Raw genomic sequence first — 22,648 nt, forward strand, 5'->3', positions numbered from 1 at the left:
ATATTTTGTTAGAGCACCAATTGTCAACCCTAGAATATCACCGCAATATCGATGTCGAGGTATTTGGTCAAGAATATCGTGATAGCTGATTTTCTCCCTATCGCCCAGCCCTACGATGAAACCGCAATTTTTGCAAGTTCCTGCAATTTCATCGCATAAAATTGCATAAATATCCCGCATATTCCATCGCATTTTTTAAGAAAACGTGCCGCATAATCAAGGATTTTTGCCCACAACAATCACAAAAAAAACTAAAAAAGGCACCTTTAACATCGACAACTTTGTCACTGACTTCCTGTCAGAGTCGGTAAATGTTGAGTCTCCAAACGATGACTGTGCTTTTCTTGATATTTTCTTGAATATTGTGAGATAAAGCTAATTGGTGATAAGCGCCAGTTCAACAAGTAGTGTTTGTATAGCACCTTTCACAGATAAAAATCGCAAAGTGCTTCACAATAAAATGTAATACAATTAGCATTACGTTTCGGACGCTTTTACAGGTTTTTTTTCCAACTTTTTTTAAAAGCTTTTGGCATTTTTTTTTTTTCTTAAACGTTTTTTCGAACTTTTTTTATTTTTTTATTTAAAAAAAAAAAACATTTGTATAGGGTCCAGTGAAAATAGACTTCGGGCAAGTAGAATTAGAAAAAAACCTGACATTGAACCCTGTAAAAGTAAAGTAAATGAAATGCCTTTTGGGAAACTTGTAGGAAGAAAACAAGGATTTTCAGACTTTAATTGAACCTCGTACGGATATTTGCATTTCCAGAAGCACCAGATTCCACAGTTTAGTCACAGATGTAACAAAAGTTAATTTCTCCGCCTGTGGTCTCGTCGACTCTGGACCTCTGCCCTGCTGTCAGTCAGCTGTCGCTGGGAAACTCTCTGTGTACCGACAGACAACAGCAACAGCAGTTAACGCAAAAACTAGGTATGGACCGATGATTGGTTTACCGAATACCAATGTTTACCAAAATGGGTAATTCGGTCAATAACCTGGCCTTTGTTGACATAGTTACAGTCCAAACCGTCTCTTGAATTCCTGGCCTTGAGTAACTCAAACACTTATAAGACGACGCTGACGATAAAGGGGGTCAGCCTCTCCGGCTGCAGTCCAACACGTGAGGAAGAAGTCGGTAAAAAGAGCGGCAGGTGAAATTCCAGCTGCTCATAAACAGTCCAGTTAATCATTGGTCAGAAAGATCAAAACAAACAAGACGTTCTGCCTCAGTTTACAGAGCGCCGCCCTGAAATACACAAATCCTTCTCACAGAAAGGGAACATTTGAAAGATGTTTGTCACGTTTACTAATGCAGAAATGTGGAAAAAGTGACAAAGGTAAGAACTGCAACACAAATAAACTCCAGATGAGATCAAACCGCACGATTCTCTGCGTTGTGAAACTGTCCCGGTTGAACTCTTAATCCCCCGCTCGTTGACGAATGACGCGCGTTGTGTTGTCGAAGCACAAACACGGAGTATGGACCCGACGCTCCTCAGCTGGGGGCAACAAGAGGAATATTTAGCCCACCTCCATCACAACAGGACGAGGGTGGAGAGGAAGAGTGGCAAAAGAGCACTGAGGCTATTCATAGCACACACACACACACACACACACACAACACTACACTACAGTATAACACACACACACACACACACACACACACACACACACACACACACAACACTACAGTATAACACACACACACACACACACACACACACACACACTACACTATAACACACACACACACACACCACACTACAGTATAACACACACACACACACACACAACACTACAGTATAACACACACACACAACACTACACTATAACACACACACACACACACACACACACAACACTACAGTATAACACACACACACAACTACAGTATAACACACACACACACAACACTGTAGTATAACACACACACACTACACTATAACACACACAACACTACAGTATAACACACACACGCACCCTACACTATAACACACACACACACACACCCTACACTATAACACACACACACACACACACACACACACACACACCCTACACTATAACACGCACACACGCACCCTACACTATAACACGCACTACACTATAACACACGCACACACACACACACACACACACGCACCCTACACTATAACAAAACACACACACACATTCAAGAGGAAAAAGGATTTCCTTGAGCGTTGTGCAGATCTGTGCTCAGAAGTCCTGTGAAATCAAACAAACAGGAATTGTGGGAGTTCACCGTGTGCTGAGCTGAGCTGTGTGTGTTTAACCACACACTTTAACCTGTACCAGCCTTCACACTGGTGCAGACCTACTGGAGTGGATGGTCCGCACTGCCAAAATGGAAATGTATGCTTAAACTGGTAAGCCAAGGAAGAGGCAGTGCTGAACGATTCCTTGGCTTTGTGTCTGTGAAATGGCACATCCAACCATTACATCCCTATATTCTGTTATATCATGAAGTCTGGCAGGTTTAAATCATTCAGTTATTTAGACCTTTCAGGTTGCTGGAGCCGTAAGCTCTGACGCAGGTTGAACAAATCTCCCAATCTGCTTTACTAGGATCCATTAATAAGGAATGGATCACGGTGATATTACTCACTAACACTGCTCAGTTCTCACAGCAGCAGGAACGTGGGAAACTTTTTACAAATAGGCTTATTAGCTTATTTAGGTACAAACATTACTTTCTCAGTTTTATATCATAACAATTTAATACATTTGGGATGAAGACATTCGTTTCTTTAGCTTTTTTTGTTGGGCATTTTATAGACAAAACAATCGATAAATCCAATAGTGATTTATAGAAACATTTACCGAAAAAAAAGGAACAGTTGTAATGTAGCTCTAGTCCACAATGACTTCTTATTATAGTACATTTACACGGCATTACTTTTAACAGTGTAAAAAGATCATTATTTTCATCATCTGTTAATCTGTTGATTGTTTTCTGGAATAACGGATTCATTGATTGTCTTCGGATCGGTTGTTTTGTCCAACTAACTCAAAGATGTTCAGTCTAAAAGGCAGATACAAGAAAAGCAGCAAATCGTCACAATTAAGAAGCTGGAAGTGGATAAATGTTGGCAGTTTTGCAGAATTAACCGATTATTGAAATCGTCAGTACGTTATTAGACTAATCGTTTCAGCTCTACAGGAGTAGGGATGGAGACTGCTTAACGATCCGAGTCTTTATCGATACCATTATCGATACTTTTCTATTATGTGGTGGAAAGTCGAGAAATTCTTAATCTTAACAGAAATATGGGTGCAACAGATCACGGTTTTGAGTCACAGATAGGTGCAATTCAATCAGCACAAAAAGGGGAGGAGGGATTTAAAAACTAAAAAATTAACTTTTTTTAACAATAACTTCTGTTACCAGTAAATTGCTGTTAAACGACAAAAACAAATGAGAACAGGGTATTTTACAATAATTTTGAATGCACCACGAGGTAGCCGAATCATGAACGCTGTGTTTGAGCTCTGTTACTGGTTACTGGTTGCACGGCGTTCGGCGTTCGACTGCTCGTGACCGTTTTCCAAGATGGCGCCCGCATGTAAACATGAACGCTACTGTCTTTATAATCTAGCTTTTTACACTTTGTACACTTACAAAGTTCTCAATGCTTCGGTTTACATGTAGGGACCCTCATTATGCTACCGTTTTGAGCCTTGTTAGTGGTATGAAATAGTGATTTACCAAGTGCCCCGAAAGCTAGCGTTAGCAGCTAATCACCGGTTTGCGCTAGCTTGTTTGAAGCTGGAGACGCATTCGATTAGCATGAAAACATGTCCCAGAGAACGGTGGACTCGGAACACATATGTTATTAACCCCTAGGTTAATTTTGCACCAGAATTGTCCTTTAACTACTAATAATAGGCATCGGTATCGGCCTTGAAAAACCAATATGGGTCGATCTCTAGTGCAGTGTGTTTAGAAATCAAATACATCGTGTTCGGTGGGGGTAAAAAATTTGTTTGTTTTTTACCCAGACAATTCAAAATAATAATAATAATAATAATAATAATGTAATAATAATAACATTATATTTTTGGGCATGTTTAGGCCTTTATTGACAGCTGAAGAAATGAAAGGGGTGAGAGAGGGGGAATGACATGCAGCAAAGGGCCGCAGGTCGGAGTCGAACCCGGGCCCGCTGCGTCGAGGAGCAAACCTCCACATATGGGCGCCCGCTCTACCAACTGAGCCATCCAGGTGCCCAAAATAAAACATTTTAAAGCTGTAATTGCAATACGGTCAAAGCGTGATATTTCTGCTCAAGGTTATCTCCTACCGGCCGATGTCTAAGTGAGTGGAACGTGGCTCAGGACACACTCCCTTCCTGAACGACGTCAATGTTGCTCACAGTACGGGGGGGCAGGAAGAGGCGCTCGGTGGAGAGAATCTGGATGCTTCCTCTGGTTCCCCCCTCAGTGAACTCAGTCTCACTGACAACACAAACGGTTGGTGGGAGACCAACAGCAAGGAAAGAAAAAAAACATATCTGCCAATCACGAGAATCTGTCTATTTCTATTTACATGTAGACAACCCTGGTGGTATCTACTATACACTACCAGTAGAGAAAGAAGTATTCAGGTCCTTTACAGTACTGAAAGTACTAATACCACACTGTAAAATATGCTGTTAAAAGTAAAAGTCCCAATCGTGTGACTTTTTACTATCTCAGGGTTTTCCCTACCATTATTAGGTTTAATAATAACGGTCCAAAATAATGTGAAAAAGAGACGCAAAACTACCAGAAAAGGGACACAAACCGACTACAAAGAGACGCCAAATGATCACAGAGATCCAAAACAACCCCAAAGGAAACAAAAAAGGGCCAAAAGGAGACAACATCACTACAGAGAGACACAAAAACCCACAAAGAGACACAAAATGTATGGGGAAATTGCATTTTTTTGCCAAATTCGTGCACCTAAGTCTTCCACAAAGCTAGGGAAAACTCTGTATCTGTGTGTTTCTGATGAGGATTGAACCCCCAACTCTGTTAGGCTGCATCTACATTACTACGTTTTCATTTTGAAAATCGGCGTTTTTGAGACAAAAACGATCTCCGTCCACACACACGTGTTTTAGCTTCAGTAGCAGAACTAATCTCTTCTCTCTGGAATCAGAATTGTTCAAATCTAAACGATGCCCGACCCTAGCGTTAACGTAGCAAACGACATTTCTTTTTAAACCAAAAACGTAGTAATGGGGATGTAGCCTTAGTGCCTTGCTCTTCCTGCCGGACTACATTTGGCCACGTTCTCAGGGGAGGAAGGTCCTCCTCCCACTAAACAAACAACCAGCCTTCAATGATCCGATGAAGTCAGATCCTCCTCATCAGAGAGTTTGTGTCCTCTCGTCTTACAGGATGACACGCTGCAGATTTGGATTCATTCAAGCTGAAGAGTTAAAAACAAGCACACCTGCACACAGGTGCATTCAGGAGACGAGGCTACGCGCTCTATTGGTTGGCTGAGATGTTAGAAGACAACGCCAGCAGTCTCAAAACACAAAGGACTAGTGGCCGGTTAGCTCAGTTGGTAGAGCAGGCACACATCTGTAGAGGTTTATTCCTCGATGCAAAAGGTCCACGGTTCGAGTCCGACCTGTGACGGTTTTCCTGCATGTCTTCGCCCCTCTCTCTCTCCCCTTTCATGTCTGGGAAATGCCCATGAAAAAGTCTTTAACAAAAACACAAAGGATTACGGGTAGCAGAAGATGCACGCAGTTCATGATGGTTAGAAATAGGGCGGTCACCTGTCGTCATGTAATGTTGAGATGTGTGGCTGCACCTGCCAGACGGGCAGAGTATGTGGACTTGTCTGAACACGCAGAGCTCCATCTCTGAGCTGTAGGTGTTTACCTCGGAGCTCCAGCTGTGTGATCGGTTACATGACATCAAGTGATGTCACTTTCTGAACTTACCAGACTGTTCCAGCTGTTCTATTATTTGCATTTAACCACTCAGTCATTATATCCACATTATGATGGTTATTTATCTAAAATCTAAATGTGAAGATATTTTTGTGAAAGCACCAATTGTCAACCAATTGTCAATATTGTCGCAACATCGACATCGAGGTATTTGGTCAAACATATTGTGATATCTGATTTTCTCCATATCGCCCAGCCCTACTCTGATCATACAAGATCTAAATCAGGAAATGAGTTACTTTGACAGATGGTATATATTTGGGAATATCAGGTTGCGTCCGAAATCTCCTCCTCTGCTCTACATTCTCAACATGTACTGTATACTACCGTTCAACATACTTCGGTGTAAATAAACAGTAGGGGGCATCTTTTCGAAAGCAATAAGCTGTAACTTTCAACGTCACCTCCTCCATGCCGTTGAAGTTCTCTTAATACATCCATGCGTTGAAGACGCGTAACCATGGTAACCCCTGCCGACCTCCGACCAACGGTCGTTTGAATATGTAGAAATGCAAATTAAAGCGTTATAGACGTTACAGAGCTCCTCGGTTTCTGTCCGTTTGTCTGTTATGAACGTTGTCGTTACTACCGCAGTGCATTGTGGGATATGTAAGCCGGCGTAGTGTCCAGTATTGCATACTGTAACATTTTACCGGAAATTGTATGCAATGTGCATACTATTGGTTTCCTACTAAAAGGTATCACTTTCCATAATTAGGGGTATTCTGAATAATTACACATTCTTCAGTACACCGAACGTGAAAATGTCCTGTACTGGCAAAATTATGAACTTGACCCATATTCCCTGACTTTCCCCAGATGATTGATGGAATTCCCTGACTATCCCTATGCTGGGATACACCTCCAGCTGCTATGATATTCCAGGATTATTCCAGGAATTTGGATGAAGCGTTTGTGGTGTTTGTGGTCAGCCGGAGCAGCTGTGGGAAGTCTGCGCTGTACTTACACTAAACAAATTCAAGACTCTAAATGCAACCAGAAGTCTGCAAGTGTCTGCTCATCACTTTACTGATCAATCAGTGTTTCCTCTATGTTGATATTACCTTTGCGGCCCGCCACGGTAACATTTCTGTTGCCACGGAGAGAGCCAGAAATAGGGCAGACGCACAACAGGGTTTCCGCTACGTACATGTAGCAGCGGCGCACCGCATCTGCAGAGCCGTCTGCTCTACTGAACTCAAGCGAACTGTCATCGCCTCTCTCTCTCCCCTTTAGGGTGAGCAACGGGAACAGTGACAGGACGTCATCACTCGCAAAGTCATGGCAACCAAATAAACAACAGGGCGAGTACTACTTGTCGGTCAATCTTAGGCAAAGTGACAAACAGCACTCACGTGAAATATGACCACTACAGTTTGTTGGAAAATAGCGCTGTGGTCCCTCTCCCTTTGACTCCCCGCCACAGGAGACGTTGTATTAACGTTACTGTGTGTAAAATGAGCGGTGATGTTAACATCACCGGTTTCAGGTAAGGGCACCCTACGGTACCGTCTATTTGCTGGACGGTTTCAAGCTAACGGTCGGTAGCTAACATTAGCAGATAAGCCCCGTTGACAGCGACGTTATTGTTCATATTTTGGCACAATGTTTCTGACCGTAGTAGTGGTCATAGTGACTGAAAGTGTGATGTGAGATGCTAAAAAGAAACTACACCAGGGGTCACCAACACGGTGCCTGCGGGCACCAGGTGGCCCCCAAGGACCACATGAGTAGCCCTCAGGCCTGTTCTAAAAATGAAAATTGAATATTGATATTATCTGTTTCCCACCTTGTTATGTCATTATTGATAATTATTGATAATGAGAAATCATTAACGTGATCAGTGTCTTCACATAGATGAGTATCATTAATCATTAAAATCATATATAACTAAAGGCAAACTGAGCAAATTTGTTATTTCAGAAGAGAGTATCAAACTGGTAGCCCTTCGTGTGACTCAGTACCCATGAAGTAGCTCTCAGTTACAGAAAGGTTGGTGACCCCTGAACTACACGCTGTTTTCAGGTAACGTTACTGAAAAAAAAACTGGATCAATATGAAGTTATGTGATCCAAAGTGTGTTTATCTCAGGCTGCAGAAAACAACTTCTACTTTCACTCAATCAACCACAACAGCAAAGTAAGGCGGTCCTCGACTCGGCTGCAGAAATCCTTAGTCGACTAACGCTCGTGTTATTTTGTCGACTAATCGATTAATTGATTTAAATCGACACATCTGTCAAAGTTTTTACGCAAAGAATCATGCAAAAGCACCACTTTACATCTTGTTTTCACAACAGATGTGCTCAGAAGTTAGTCTTAACAGCATGAAAAAGGATTTAAAAAAACGACTAAAGAAATATTTTAAAGGCCAAAACAAGAGAGGGCAAAAAATACAGCAACGTGCACATTTCTAACATTGCAGAATCTAAAATGAATGCAGCTGTTAGATACCAAACTGTGGTGAGAAAATTCACCGTTTAAAATATAAGTCTGGTGATCTTCTATATTTTTTATGTTTTTGAGAGAGTGACAGGACACACGCAGAGAGAACAAGCCTAACCGAGTCCTCCCGCTCCTGTTACACGACCCCTCTCTGTGTGTGTGTGTGTTTGTCACTCTTTTCACGCAGAACAAAAGTCTGATAGTCAGATGTTGTTAAATGCCGGCGCTGCCACAATAAAGTGCCACGGTGACCTTTTGACCCCTCCGCACAAAAAGGAGGCCGACCTTTATCGAGAGCTGCCATTGTCTGGGTCTTTATAGACCGCCGGCGACACTCGGCCCTGCATTGTCTGCGCTGCTACATGACGCGCGTGTTGGTATGTGTGTTTGTGCTGTCGGAGGACAAGCCGGGCTGAATGGACACTCGCTTTCTCACAATAGTAAACTCAACTCGTACAGAAGACTGGATGAAGCTACAGAGACGAGAAACTTAGATTTAGATATTTGGCGTTTAAAAAAAGACTGTTCTGGCTTGGAGTCATTTGAAAAAGTTGCCCGTGATGCCTGAGCGAAGTTTTATCTGTGACAAAGTTCTCAATGCTTCGGTTAACATTTAGGGACCCTCGTTATGCTACCGTTGAAGTGTGATGACATTTTGAGCCTTTTTAGTGGTATAAAATAGCAATTTGTTTTTACGTTCCCTGTTCCCCGAATACTAGCGTTGTGAGCTAATCGCGGTCCGCGCTAGCGTCTTTCAAGCTAAAAACTCATTCGATTAGCATGAAAACATGTCCCAGAGAGCGACAGAGTGGGTACACATCTGTTATTAACCCCTTGGTTCGTTTTGCGCTGGAATTGTCCTTTAACTCTCCTGTTGTTCTCGGGTCAAATCTGACCTATTTTCAAAAAGTTTCACAAATGTGGCTTTCTTTCAACCAAATTTTAAAACAAAGTAACGTGGATAGTTCCTTACAACGCTCTTCACAAGTTAAATAAATTATCAGTTCACTACTTTCATTGAATTTGGGTGTTTTATTCAATTTTATAGCATGTAAAGAAGAATTGATAATAGAACGTTGAAAAACGTAGGGGAAAAAAAGTTGACAAAAATATCGGGAAAAAGTGACAAAAACGTCAGGATAATCTTCAGAAACGTCAGGAAAAGTGACAAAAACATGGGAAAAAGTGACCCAAAAAAACGTCAAAGAAACGCAGTAAAATTATTGACAGAACATTCGAAAAAAAGTGACAAAAGTCTCGGAAAACACGACCAAAACGTTGGAATTATTTTTACATTTCGACCCAGAAAAACAAAAAGTTGCACGGTCGACAGGGAAGACAACACAAGGGTTAAAGCAATATATTTTAAATATCTAACTTTGAGTTTATACAAATTATCCCAGAAACTTAGGGCATCTCTGGTATTTCTCCAGGTAATCCAGTCCAGAACGGGAACGTTAAACCCTGTGCATGTGTCTTATAAACAATGCAGCGATTATGAGCCGTTATTTTCAAAAAATGTAAACGATTATCAACAGAGACTCAAACTGTGGCTTCAAACTCTGCGACAGACACCATTTCCCTCCTGCTGCTGCTTGTTCAAACTCCTGGTAGTAGAAACAAACAGGTTTCTATCAACCCTCCAGGTTCATCATGATGGGCCTGAGAGACATTTGATCGTTGATCTGTTAACTGGTCGGGCCAGTTTATTGCGTAATGACACACTGAAACTGTAACGAAAACGAATACTTGGCTCAGTGCTGTCAGTAAATCCCATCCAGCTGCCGCTCAACAACCAGAAATATGACAGTAATGTCAGTAAAAAAAAGGTAAACAAGGTAACACGTGACTGATTGTATGCTTTGAGCCTAAAAACTAAAAAACATATAAACTATACCATCAAACAGTTTATTGTAAATACATTTTTTGTATCTGTGATTAAAGTTGCAGCTGAGAAACTACTTTAAAACTGTAAACTAAACAGCAGTGAGGCCTGGAACAATTATTAAATAATAATTGTCTAATCGCAATTCCCGTTTCTTTGTGTGTTCTTTGAATTGCTAACAAGGTCCTAAGAGGTATGACTGTTGATGGTAGTTGGTAGTTTTATGTTCATGTAAGACAAAATTACAATGTGTTATGATAATAAAGAGGTGTGGTTTACTTCATAGGCTGTGTATTTGTACGGTGGCCCTGAGAGGCCACAACACGCAACATTAAGAAAACGCACGCAAATACACCACAGCACGCAACATTAAGAAAACACGCAAATACACCACAACACGCAACATTAAGAAAACGCACACAAATACACCACAACACGTAACATTAAGAAAACGCACACAAATACACCACAACACGCAACATTAAGAAAACGCACACAAAGAGACCACAACATGTAACATTAAGAAAACGCACACAAATACACCACAACACGCAACATTAAGAAAACACGCAAATACAACACAACACGCAACATTAAGAAAACGCACACAAATACACCACAACACGCAACATTACAAAAACGCACAAATATACCACAACACGCAACACTACGAAAACGCACGCAAATAGACAAGATTTTATTTGTGTGCGTTTTCTTAACCTTTGTGCTGTTTTCAAAGTTTTTCATATCAGAAATATGGGTTTCTTCCAACCAAATTGCCCCAAAATAACTTGGATGCATGCATGTACGTTGTATGGAGCCCATACAACATATACATCCATGTTGTTTTATTTAATTTCACAGCATTTGAAAAACTTTTTTTTAAATGGTTTCAAAACAGCATCCTGACCAAACTTTGACATAAACCAGTCTGTGATTTACTCAACACCCTCTGATCTTAACTATTCTATTAATCAAAATAATTCATAATATCTGCTTTTTTTCAAACTAAAAAATTAGGTATGCCATTTTATTAGGTCTATTTACCATGAATTAAAAAAAGCATTGAAAAGAGGGACAAAAACGTTTTAAAAAAGGCTAATAAAATCAACAAAACGTTGGGAAATAGTTACAGAAAAAAAAACGTATTTCTCAAATTTGACCCAGAATGACAAGTTCAGGGCCGACGGTGAAGACAACACAAGGGTTAACATTGCGTGTTGTGGTCTATTTGCGTGTGTTTTCTTAATGTTGCGTGTTGTGGCCTCTCAGGGCCACCATATCTTGTGATATTAGCTACATTATCTGGGTCACATGACAATGATATAACCAAACGATATACTCTGGGATGCATTCAAAACTGTAATTTGTTAGCAAAAGTAATACATAAAGAAATATTTTTTGAATTTAACTGGAAGAGAAAACAATTATAGTGTCAATTGCAATTGTTTCAGAGACAATTAATTGTTTAATTGCAAAATTTGCAGCTCTAGTGAAAGTGTTTAAGCCGTCATAAAAGCTAACGGCTACAGCAGGACCGTTAGTCTCCCCCAACAGTGACCCATCAGATAGACGTTAGGTCGCACTATTTGGCAGTCTTACCTCGGATCCAGTCCACCACTTGTTGCGGGGTCCACTTGCTCACAGACTCCATTTCTCCAACCGGCTTTTCTCCGGGATTTAATTTATCGCTCGCGTCACCAAAATTACCGAATTAAACCGTTAGTCGGACATGATTAACGGAGGGGTTCCCGTTACGGCACAGAGACAGACACGGGAGCAACAGTCCAACGCTCCGCCGCCAACTGACTGAGCTCGCGGACTGGACAAAGTTTACAGTCATAGCACAACACATGCGCGTGGGGCAGGTGTCGGTTTACCGAGGGGTTTAACCCCGCCCATCTATGCCTTATCCTCCAATCCCATAAGAGAATATAAATGCTGCCTTCGGGTGTTGTGGGAACAACAGAACATTAACGATGGTTAGATTTAAAAGATTAGATTTTTTTTTTTTTTTTAAATCTTCATTTCTTGCAAACAGAACAAGGTATAATTTTCTAGAAATACACAATACAAGCAAAGTACCCTTACATTTTCTCTCCACATACATTGTGCAAATATAAAACTCCTAAAAGTGAGAACACACTGAGCAAAAACACAAAAACAAAACATATATTAATATCAGTTTTAACACTAGGGTGGATAAAGATCAATGTAAAAATGCTTTTTGTTTAATGGAGTGTTGAATTGAATGAATTTATTATTGTATGAAGTGATGTTACCTAAAAAACAAATGCTGAAATTTGTCACTATCTGTGTTAATGCTACCTTCAGGAGCTGTGGGAACAACAGAATATTAGCGATACATTAGATATAAATGTGATGTTACCTTAAAAAATGCTGCCGCAATTGGTCACATTGTGTGTGTATATGTACACTTATAGATCATGTGGTGTGTTTTATTTTTTTTATTTTTTACATAAAAGCAAGTTAAATATAAACGGACAGCATCATTTTAAAAAATTGAGGCCCTTTAATTTTTATATGATGCAAGAAGTTGCAGTATTCATTGGATGTAAACAAACTAAAAACAGAATGTTGGAACTGTATATAAGTGTACAGACACGTGTAATTTTTGCAAGACAGAGCAAATTAGCATAGGCTTTTTTTCATGTCGTTATGACTTAAAATATGTTTTAATGCATGCAAAGATAAAGATAAATTGATAATTGTAAAGTGTTTATCTAGCCCAGCCTCCTCTCGACCTCTGTGTGGAACAAAGCCTTCACATGGCAGATTATCACATTAAAAATGCCTCCTCCAGCCTCTAATCACATCTTTTCATCTTGTCATGTGTGCTGGGTGTTGGCTAGTTTAGCTTTTTTTAGGGTCTGCAGACGTTTCCCATGGGAAGAGCACTTCAGGCCTTAAACTGCTGAGAAGAAGAAAAACATCAACTGGAAGATATTGCATTATTCATTGTCCTAAGTGTAAAAAGTGTACAGTCTACAAAACACACAAAAGTTAAAAAGTTTTGGCCTAAAAATGGATCTAGGAAATTGCACTAACACGTTGCACTTTGTAGTTTGGCTTATTTAAAGCTAGTCTTGCATTACCAGACCTTCCTCCACAGCGCTGAGGGGGAGGGTCTGGCTAGTCCACACAACATTCCTGGATGGGAGAGAAACATGCTCTGGTTTATTGGCATTTCTTTAAACCAATCACAATCGTCTTGGGCGACGCTAAGCTCTGCACGGAGCAGCTGCAAAATAGCCTCTGGAAGGAACTTGTTTTGGTGGGACGTGTACGTTCAAAAGTTGTTTGTCGTGCAACAGAAAACTCAGATTGGACAGATAGTCTAGCTAGCTGTCTGGTGGATTTGTGAGGACTATGGTTAACTGCTCCTCAGATCTCTGCAGGGTAAATCCAGAGGTTAGAACGCCAACAAAAGGAAGAGGATGGTGACAGATATCCAGCGCAATTTCCGGCAGCAACGGAGCGATCCTGGAAGTGGAACGTCGTGGATCTAGACTACAGTGCAACTGATCTTCAACCTCCAAAATCTAATCAGTTCATCCTTGAGTCGGAGTGGATGTTTGTGCCAAATTTGATGAAATTTCAAAAAACATCGGAGGGAAAAAGAAAACCCTTTTGTCTGACAGCACCTGAATGCAGCATCATGAAAAGCTGATGTGGGCAGGTCTCCTGCTCTATTCTTTAATAAAAGCAAAAGGCTCCTTTCAATCTTTACTTCTTTTTTTTTTTTTTTTAATAAAGGTAATATTACTGTTTCCATTTTCTGCTATTTTATATTTATACTCTGCTTCAATTCAGAGGTAAATATTGGACTTTCAGTGCACAACTTTTATTTTAAAGCTTTAGTTATAGGGACGTTGGAGGTAAAAACCCATTTTACCAGATGAAGGATTAAGGACTAAAACGTTACATTAATGAACTTATTTATAAATAGGACGGTGAAGGAGTTTCTTTCCTCCCATGTATGGACATTTCCTCCTACACACACACACCGGTCCACAGGACCTCGAAGGTGTCAGTAAACCTTTACATAGCTGTAACGATGTGTAACATCGTCACTTCTCACCACATAGTCACATTTTCTGTCCCACATGACAGCTCAATAATTTAACTTTTACAAAGAAAATAATCTATTAAATGTCAAAAGTTTAAAAATAAGTTTGAACGAGAATTAGCCACCTGATGCTGAAATGATCATTGCACACCATAATACAGCTGTTATGTCTGTGGTGGGAAAAGGTCTCAAGCTTGGCCCAAGGGTGGGGCCGGAGGAAACCCAAATCTTACTTTAGTCAACGAGTTGATCACGCCAGCTGTTAAGACTCATTTCTGTGCAGTGAATTTATTTTCAGCCGGTGTTTGGTGTTTTAAGCCCCCAATATCGTCTTCCAGGCAGCGCTGCCTGGAAGGCAACAGGATTAGGCAATGTTAGGTGCCTTGAAGTCAACGTTGGGGGCTTTGAACACCATCAAGCTTTTCAGCCTCACTCTTCCTCAAGACTTTCTGCAAAAAGTAAAAAAAAAAAAACAACCTCCAACAACCGTGACAGTAAACAAATTTATTTTGTTATCTGCATTTACAGCTGGAATTCAGGGAATTCAAACACGACGTCTTTGCCTGTGAGTTTCTTGTAGACACCAGTGAAAGTCTCTACCTGAAAGACAACAAAGGGACATTCATGTCAGTATCATCAGTTTAAGTCACAATTAATGGGTTCAAATGACTTGACAGATCAAACAGGATAGTGAATAATTTCTCAACATGATTGAAGACACAGACAGTCCTTTTTGCTGTGTCATGGTGGAAATGCTGCAGAAGTAAGGTTAACGTATAGGATTTGAAATACAGATTATTCTGACAATTCCTGATGTGTACAATAAAATGTCAAATGACCACGGCCCAGATTCATCTTTTTACTTTGGTGTTGGCAGAAAGCACACAGACAGTATTGAAAATCTAATGATAAACATCAGGAATATGTTCACATTTAAGAAGATGAAAACAGCAAAGTTCTCTCACAAAGGACAATGTAGATTGTATTTAGGACTAGTGGACCGACATCAGCATTAACTCAGAACATTGAGTGACAAAAACACAGCATATCAACAGTTATCTATCCTTCAGCATCAGCTCTCAGACGTCAACATGGTTTAGTTCACTGACAGCGAGGTGAAGATAGTTTGAGTCAAAATAATGTGCCCTGCATGGTTTAGCCCCCCAGTAACGGCCCCAAGGGACTCTGGGAGGATGTAGGAATATGCAGGACGCCCGTCCTCACCGACCAGCAGCCGGGGACAGCGCTTTCTCTCCGACATTGTGGAACGGGACTGTACGTCTCGGCTCGAGAGCTACGCTCCCATACGCCACCAGGACAGAGCCAGGAGAGCAACCTCGCTGGATGACCATGTCGGATAACAACTGTGCCCTTCAAAAACCAAGGTCTATGGTTCAAGATTTGATCACTCGTGGTTAATACATCAATGTTTAGCTGACACCATTATTGCACGTCACTACCAAACCCTGATCACGTTTAGAGGCGATACGATTAGCCTTTAAATCGATAAGCCAACCTGAAAAATCTTGTTCTTCACGTTGTTTACAAACAAAAAACCGCACGTGACAATATCAACTCCTGTCTTACACAGGGTTTCTGCAGGTTTCAAAAAGTCAAATTTAAGACTTTAAGACCTTTATGAATTCAATTTAAGACCCACATCACGACATAAAAGTAGAACAAAATGCAGAGTCACAAAAGTACTTGCAAAGTAAATAAAATTATTAAAATGGAATCAAAGCGACAGCAATGATCTGTACATATACAGCTGATTATATTTGGACTAGTGAAAGAAAGAACTACAACACCACAGAATAAAACATTTCAACAAGCATTAGAGGTAGCGTTGCATGAACGGAGGGAAATAAAGACCTGTTTAAAATGATTTAAGAACACAATACTTTGTGAATTTAAGACTTTTTAAAGGCCTAACATTTTTGTTTTGAAATTCTAGACAAATCTTTGTTATTTGGTAGACTGGTCGGGGAAAACGTCACATTAGGCATCTTTCACCATTTCCTGAAGTTTTACAGACCAAATATCGGTATACTTGAGAAACTGATCAGATGAATTGATCGCTGCAGCCCTGACGGTGTTACTGGAACACAGCCATCTCCAGCCGTTTTTAAATCCACTCACTTTGTGTTCCACGTTGTTCTGCTGCGCCTTGTCGAGATGGACCTTGATGAGCCGGCTGCAATCCATCTTGACTCTGATCCTCTTACCAACGATCTCGCTGGGGAACACGAGGTCCTCCAAGATGGCGTCGTGGACCGCGGTTAGAGTACGGCTGAGGGAGGAATCCACAAGAGAAATCACATTTAATATCCGACATTAACGCAGCACCAACTAAAGGCTAAAGGGCTCTGTGCTTAGAAACCCTTAATCGATAAGGGATATTCAGAAGGAGTCATTTATTAAGTCAAGAAAGCCAAAAATGAACCCGTTACATCCTCTAAAATATAAATTTGCTGCATATTTCCATTTAATTTGAACGGTAATAAATCTCTTGACAAGGTTCTTGCAGGGTTCACCAAGTCAAATTTAAGACTTTAAAACACATTATGAATGACATTTAAGACCTTTATCACATTAAAAAAAAGGAAATGCAGAGTCAAAGTTAATTGCTTTGTTGCACAAAAAAAAAAAAAAAAAAAAAAAGGCTTTAAGCTCAAAGTCTTGAATTCAGTTTTTCAAGTCAAGTATCGCTAAACTCGCACTTCCCCAAAGCTGAAGAATAAAATCTGTTTTCTATCGCTGGTACAATCTGAAAGAGACTCACACCAATAACATGACAGCTGATTGGCTGCAATACGAGTGTACTCTGACCCTTTCCTACATCTCAGCAAAGTTATAGAAGGTCTAATCATGTATATAATGTCATCACCATGCCACTTTCACGTACCCATCGACGTACTTACACCTCACTTTGAACTGCCTACTTAATCTGTACCTTTGTATTATATATACTCTGTATATATGTATTGTACTCTGGTTTCTTGTACCATATTGAATGTGAAACTGCATGCTGTCTTGTACGCTTACGCTTTTCTTGGCCAGGTCGCCGTTCAACGGCCTACCTGGTTAAAAAAAAGGCTGCATGTTGGTCTCATTTGTAGTCGTAATACAGCGATTATATTTAGATTAGCTAAGGAAAACTACAAAAAAAAAAAAAAAAAAACGTTCTAAAGGACCGCGAGAGCATTTCAATGAGAGGCAGCGTTACATGGACGGAGGAAAATTATGACCGGTTTAAAATGATTTAAGACCTAAGACACAATACCTGACTAGCACTAAGACTTTAAGGCCTACAATTTTGATTTTTAAATTTTATAGTTAAGACGCTGCGGAAACCCTGTTTGAGATTTGGACTGCAATTTTACCAACGATTAATTAGAAAAGAATTGGCAGATTAGTCAATAGCATAATAGTGGCAGCCCTAATCATAACAAAATCAGTCAAACTTGCAGAGATGTAGTAATTTGACATGAGAAATGGTCACAACGAAGTAGAATTAAAACCAAACCGTTGAATGAATGTCATTTACAACTAGTCTCACTTTGCCAGACCCTCCTCTAGCTACTCCACACAGCATTCTGGGATGGGAGGGAAAACGAGCTGGTTTATTGCCATGTCTTTAAACCAATCCGAATCGTCTTGGGCGGTGCTAAGCACCGGAGAAAGGCCACGGTGCCGCTGCAAAAAATGCTCAGAAGGAACTAGTTTTGGTGGAATGTGTACATTTAAAAGTTGTCATCCCAACACAAAGGAAGCCCAGGGCATATCCGTCCTAAATGGGGGAGATCCAGGTGATGTTCTGGCGGCAATGGAGCAATCCCAGAAGTGGAACGTTGTGGATATAGACTATTTATAACACGCTTTCCATTTCATTATGCTAGTAAATATAAACTAACACGTGCATTCAGGTTTCTAAGTCATGATAAATCTCTTATAAATCAGATGCTGTGCCCTGCATGGTTTAGCCCCCCAGTAACGGCCCCAAGGGACTCTGGGAGGATGTAGGAATATGCAGGACGCCCGTCCTCACCGACCAGCAGCCGGGGACAGAGCTTTCTCTCCGACATTGTGGAACGGGACTGTACGTCTCGGCTCGAGAGCTACGCTCCCATACGCCACCAGGACAGAGCCAGGAGAGCAACCTCGCTGGATGACCATGTCGGATGTTACACTTTACACGATCATGACTACCTGAGTCAGTCAGTCTATTGACGATCAGTTTCAGCACTAGAACCAAGAAAGAACAGCAACTTTAAGATGCAGAAAACATGTTTCAACTTAATCCGACGTTCACAGGAACTACCGTTTTAATAGCCAGAATGATTTTAATATTTGTCTAAAAACATTGGAAATGGACCTTTTTCACAGCAGACATTTGGACTTGTCATAGTAGGAAAAGCACAGCTGAAATTGATAACCTTAACGATGGCTGATGGCTCAGTTCCATCAAGTGTCCCAGTAAGATATTTCAGTGAGTCAGCATGAACAACACCAGGACCTCTCCTAAGAGGAATGCAGCCATCATTAATGGTTTGGAATACACCTGTGCTTTTCCTACTATGACATGTCAACATGTCTGCTGTGAAAAAGGTCTATAAAAAAGGCCTTAAATGCCCAAAAACTTCTTAAATTAAGTAATATGAATTATTTGTCGATTAATTAAAAAAAATACATAACAGCAACAATAGCCTAAAAAGGTGATATACAACATCGTATCACACGTGTTCATTTCACTCAGGAGGGGCTCCTGAAACATAGCAGTGAAGACCAGGGGAAAAGACAATATAAATGAAAATCTACAACATTATCCTGACAAAAATCCCAAACAAACTGGCGATTCTTGCGATGCTCCAACAACGAGAAAAGAACCTTTTCCTCCTCACCTCCTGGGACGCTTCTGCTTATTCTTTGTGCGGCTTTTCCTGGTGGGTTTGGGAAGAATTCTCCTCTGAAAAGAGCAACAGTCTCATTAATTTCCAACCAGGATTCACAAACACTTAAACTGTTTTACGGTCCAAATAATTGATGAACAAAAAATGATTCAGGGTCAGACTGATATTCTGGGTCAATACTGGATATAACCTGCCGACAGTCATGTTCCTCCTAGTTTTACTCGACAGCTTCAATGTCGAAAACTTGCTTCTTTCTGCGTTAAAAACATTTCAATAGAAAATGTCAGTTTCAGACACTTTCCTCATCACCGTGGATAGAATTTTGGAGAAACAGAGAAAAGTGATACTTTTATAAAACGTGGCCAAATGATAAACTATTATGAACTTTAACAATAATCTGTCTATAAACGCCCGTATCAGTCAAACCCTGATGTCAAAATAATGTGCCCTGCATGGTTTAGCCCCCCAGTAACGGCCCCAAGGGACTCTGGGAGGATGTAGGAATATGCAGGACGCCCGTCCTCACCGACCAGCGGCCGGGGACAGAGCTTTCTCTCCGACATTGTGGAACGGGACTGTACGTCTCGGCTCGAGAGCTACGCTCCCATACGCCACCAGGACAGAGCCAGGAGAGCAACCTCGCTGGATGACCATGTCGGATCAAAAACAGTCAACACACAAAACTCATTTCACATCATTGCCATGTATCCTTCGTGTAGCAGGTCTGTTTTCATTTGTGCCAGATAACTTCTTGCCATTTTTCAGTGTGAGTAATAAAAACATCAAATTTGCACATGGTGAGAATCCATGAATCTCCAAAATATCGACTTCAGAAATGAGTTTTAGTGCCAATGCATTTGAGATACTTCTGGACATTTTTAAGCATGAGAGGTAGGACAAATTCCTCAATACTCGAAGGAAACATGCACAAGACGGCATGACCCCAGTAGACTGTAGAGAAAGAGCTCCAGTATGGACACAGCGCCCACTCCGGTTATAAAAAGGCCAATGTCCCCTGCAGACATAATCACCCTCACCTGTGCAATGAAGACCACGTGCTTTCCGCTGAACTTCTTCTCCAGCTCCCTCACCAGACGCACCTGAATCTTCTGGAAGGACTTCAGCTGAGGAACGGGAACAAAGATGATGATGGCTTTCCTGCTGCCACCAACCTCGATTTCCTAAAAAAAGAAGAAAGAAAAAAAAAAAACAGAACAAAAAAAGACTTACTTTAACAGAATGGAAAACACGCTGGAGGCATCCCTCCTTTGTAAACATGAAGCAAATGTCAGCAAATGTTCGTCTGCTTAAGTTTGACTTCTCTGTAAGAAAACACTATTAGAAATTTAGTCCTAAATTCATAGATTTCAGGGCTTTTAAAGCTACTTTGGAAGACCATTTAGCTAAGATCATTGCGAAGAAATGTTACCATACGTACAAACGTACTTATCATACAAGTCCTGATGTCAAATAATGTGCCCTGCATGGTTTAGCCCCCCAGTAACGGCCCCAAGGGACTCTGGGAGGATGTAGGAATATGCAGGACGCCCGTCCTCACCGACCAGCGGCCGGGGACAGAGCTTTCTCTCCGACATTGTGGAACGGGACTGTACGTCTCGGCTCGAGAGCTACGCTCCCATACGCCACCAGGACAGAGCCAGGAGAGCAACCTCGCTGGATGACCATGTCGGATCAAAACCAGTCATTCAAGAGACACCCACGTTTAATAAAGTGCGACTTGCGCAGTGGTTGAGATTTCTTAGCTCTTTATGATCTTCAAAAACTAATACAACATAGAGAGAAGAGATGGGGATGAGTGGAAATGTCCTACCTTTGCTGCAGTGATGTTCAGCTCTCTCAGCTGAGCCTTCAGGTCGGAGTTCATCTCCAGCTCGAGCAGAGCCTGCAGGGAGACGAGTCACATCAGCATGGAATAGCTGTATTTATGCAACACTCCCCGATATACGTACATGCACAGCAACTGATCTACTAATTAAGACAGATTATGTCCAAAGCCGTTTACATTCAGCTCATTTTTCAGGTTACATGTGACCGCAAAACCTGATTCCTTCTTAAAACACTGACCTAAAGTGTATTTCATCTGATATTGTTGTATATTTTTCTATCCAGACGATACATTTGTGTACATTTTACAGTTCATCTCCAGCAATCCACATCTGACCCTTTGAAAACTTCAGTTGTTGGACTTAAAGTATGTTTCTATAACACTTTGATTAGCACATTTTAAACTGCATACTGATTTAAGATTTATTAAGGTAAGCAGAATACCAGTTATGTGGCATTTAGTATTCCAGGCTGACTCTACCATGCCTGATCATACAAATCAATGTGGTTCTAAGTTTGAAAAGGATTAATTTAAGAGAACCTCTGGATCCTCAATGTACCATGATCAATGATCGTTCAGCATGAGCAGTCACTCTTCACTAACTCACATGCAGCTCAATATAAATTGCAATTAAGTAAACATGCTTAAATGATCTGAAACATTGTCTTCTTCCATGGGAGGTGAGCAGTCTCACTCTTCACTAACTTATACGCAGCTTGGCGAACTACAATCGAGTAAACAGATGATTAAATGATCTGAAACCTTGTCTTCTTACCTGGGAGATCCCAGACTCAAACTCGTCTGGCTTTTCGCCATTAGGCTTCACTATTTTGGCGCTGGTACTGAACATGGCCTTTGTGTCTGAAAGAGAAATAAAATACACGTGGGGTTACATATACAGACTGCATTGCATCTATATCTTAACACACTTGACCTGACATGTATCCTGGAGGAGCTCTATCAAGCCAGCATGTACACTGGCTAGGCTAAACGGCTAAATGCTAACCGGGAGCAGGTTGCTAAGTCGCAAGGATGGCCAATATATGGACCAGTTTGGGGCAAAACGTATTACCGCAAGACAACACACATCCACACTACACATACGAGTTCTATATATTTGTCTCCTTGCTTCTCTGGTATAAGTTAGCTGCTATCTGAACACATGCACGGCCTGCTAACTAACGTTTCTCCCTGATACGAGAACACTATTCATAGGTGCTTCTCTACTACGCTTTATTTTGTCATATAAAACAGCCATCCGCCGCCACAAACCACATTATCTAACGTATCATAGCCTTACGATGTATACGGTAGGTATACACGAGAATTAAACAACATTAAAAGACATTTTAGTATAGAAAAGCTAGTCCTGTGAAAAGTGGCACGACCAACCTCTGTCAACGACGGCCAAGGAAGAGGCCGGAACATCGCGAGAGTTGTATTAATCCAATGAGGGCGTCCCATCATGATATCGCGAGAGTTGTCGAAGTCCACGCTCGG

At 40.9% G+C, this 22,648-nt stretch overlaps 2 protein-coding genes and 4 non-coding genes across 7 annotated transcripts in view; all 6 read right to left on the minus strand.

Moving 5' to 3' along the window:
* Nucleotides 1-12,163, minus strand: part of LOC116055837 (connector enhancer of kinase suppressor of ras 3-like) — a 59,424-nt gene extending 47,261 nt beyond the window's left edge. For both annotated transcript variants that reach the window (XM_031307878.2, XM_035995028.1), the window contains exon 1: nt 11,905-12,163. In XM_031307878.2, the coding sequence (XP_031163738.1) occupies nt 11,905-11,956 (52 nt within the window). In that variant the 5' untranslated portion in view covers nt 11,957-12,163. The remainder of the gene's footprint in view (nt 1-11,904) is intronic.
* A 2,718-nt stretch (nt 12,164-14,881) lies between these two features.
* rps7 (ribosomal protein S7) lies at nt 14,882-22,617 on the minus strand. Its single transcript, XM_031307893.1, has 7 exons — nt 22,541-22,617; nt 21,924-22,009; nt 21,134-21,205; nt 20,340-20,483; nt 19,294-19,358; nt 16,532-16,682; nt 14,882-14,992 (listed from the first exon to the last, which is right to left on the minus strand). Exons 2-7 carry the CDS (start codon nt 21,996-21,998, stop codon nt 14,915-14,917), a joined length of 585 nt encoding a protein of 194 aa, XP_031163753.1. The 5' UTR covers nt 21,999-22,009; nt 22,541-22,617; the 3' UTR covers nt 14,882-14,914.
* Nucleotides 15,530-15,749, minus strand: LOC116055870. Its single transcript, XR_004106427.1, has one exon. It is a non-coding gene; the product is annotated as a small nucleolar RNA SNORA73 family (small nucleolar RNA).
* LOC116055871 lies at nt 18,354-18,573 on the minus strand. The gene has a single exon (XR_004106428.1). It is a non-coding gene; the product is annotated as a small nucleolar RNA SNORA73 family (small nucleolar RNA).
* LOC116055868 lies at nt 19,742-19,961 on the minus strand. Its single transcript, XR_004106425.1, has one exon. It is a non-coding gene; the product is annotated as a small nucleolar RNA SNORA73 family (small nucleolar RNA).
* Nucleotides 20,774-20,993, minus strand: LOC116055869. Its single transcript, XR_004106426.1, has one exon. It is a non-coding gene; the product is annotated as a small nucleolar RNA SNORA73 family (small nucleolar RNA).
* Nucleotides 22,618-22,648: the final 31 nt, after the last annotated feature.

Source organism: Sander lucioperca, chromosome 19 (assembly GCF_008315115.2).
Source record: "Sander lucioperca isolate FBNREF2018 chromosome 19, SLUC_FBN_1.2, whole genome shotgun sequence".
Lineage (NCBI taxonomy): Eukaryota > Metazoa > Chordata > Actinopteri > Perciformes > Percidae > Sander > Sander lucioperca.

What these genes read in the sequence shown, in the direction of transcription:
- rps7 (XM_031307893.1), bottom strand. Translation starts at nt 21,998, where the DNA reads ATGTTCAGTACCAGCGCCAAAATAGTGAAGCCTAATGGCGAAAAGCCA. An exon ending in TTGAGTCTGGGATCTCCCAG is followed by an intron (nt 21,206 to 21,923) that starts GTAAGAAGACAA and finishes GTCTCCCTGCAG; the next exon opens with GCTCTGCTCGAGCTGGAGAT. An exon ending in AAGCAGAAGCGTCCCAGGAG is followed by an intron (nt 16,683 to 19,293) that starts GTGAGGAGGAAA and finishes TTCCTCCCTCAG; the next exon opens with CCGTACTCTAACCGCGGTCC.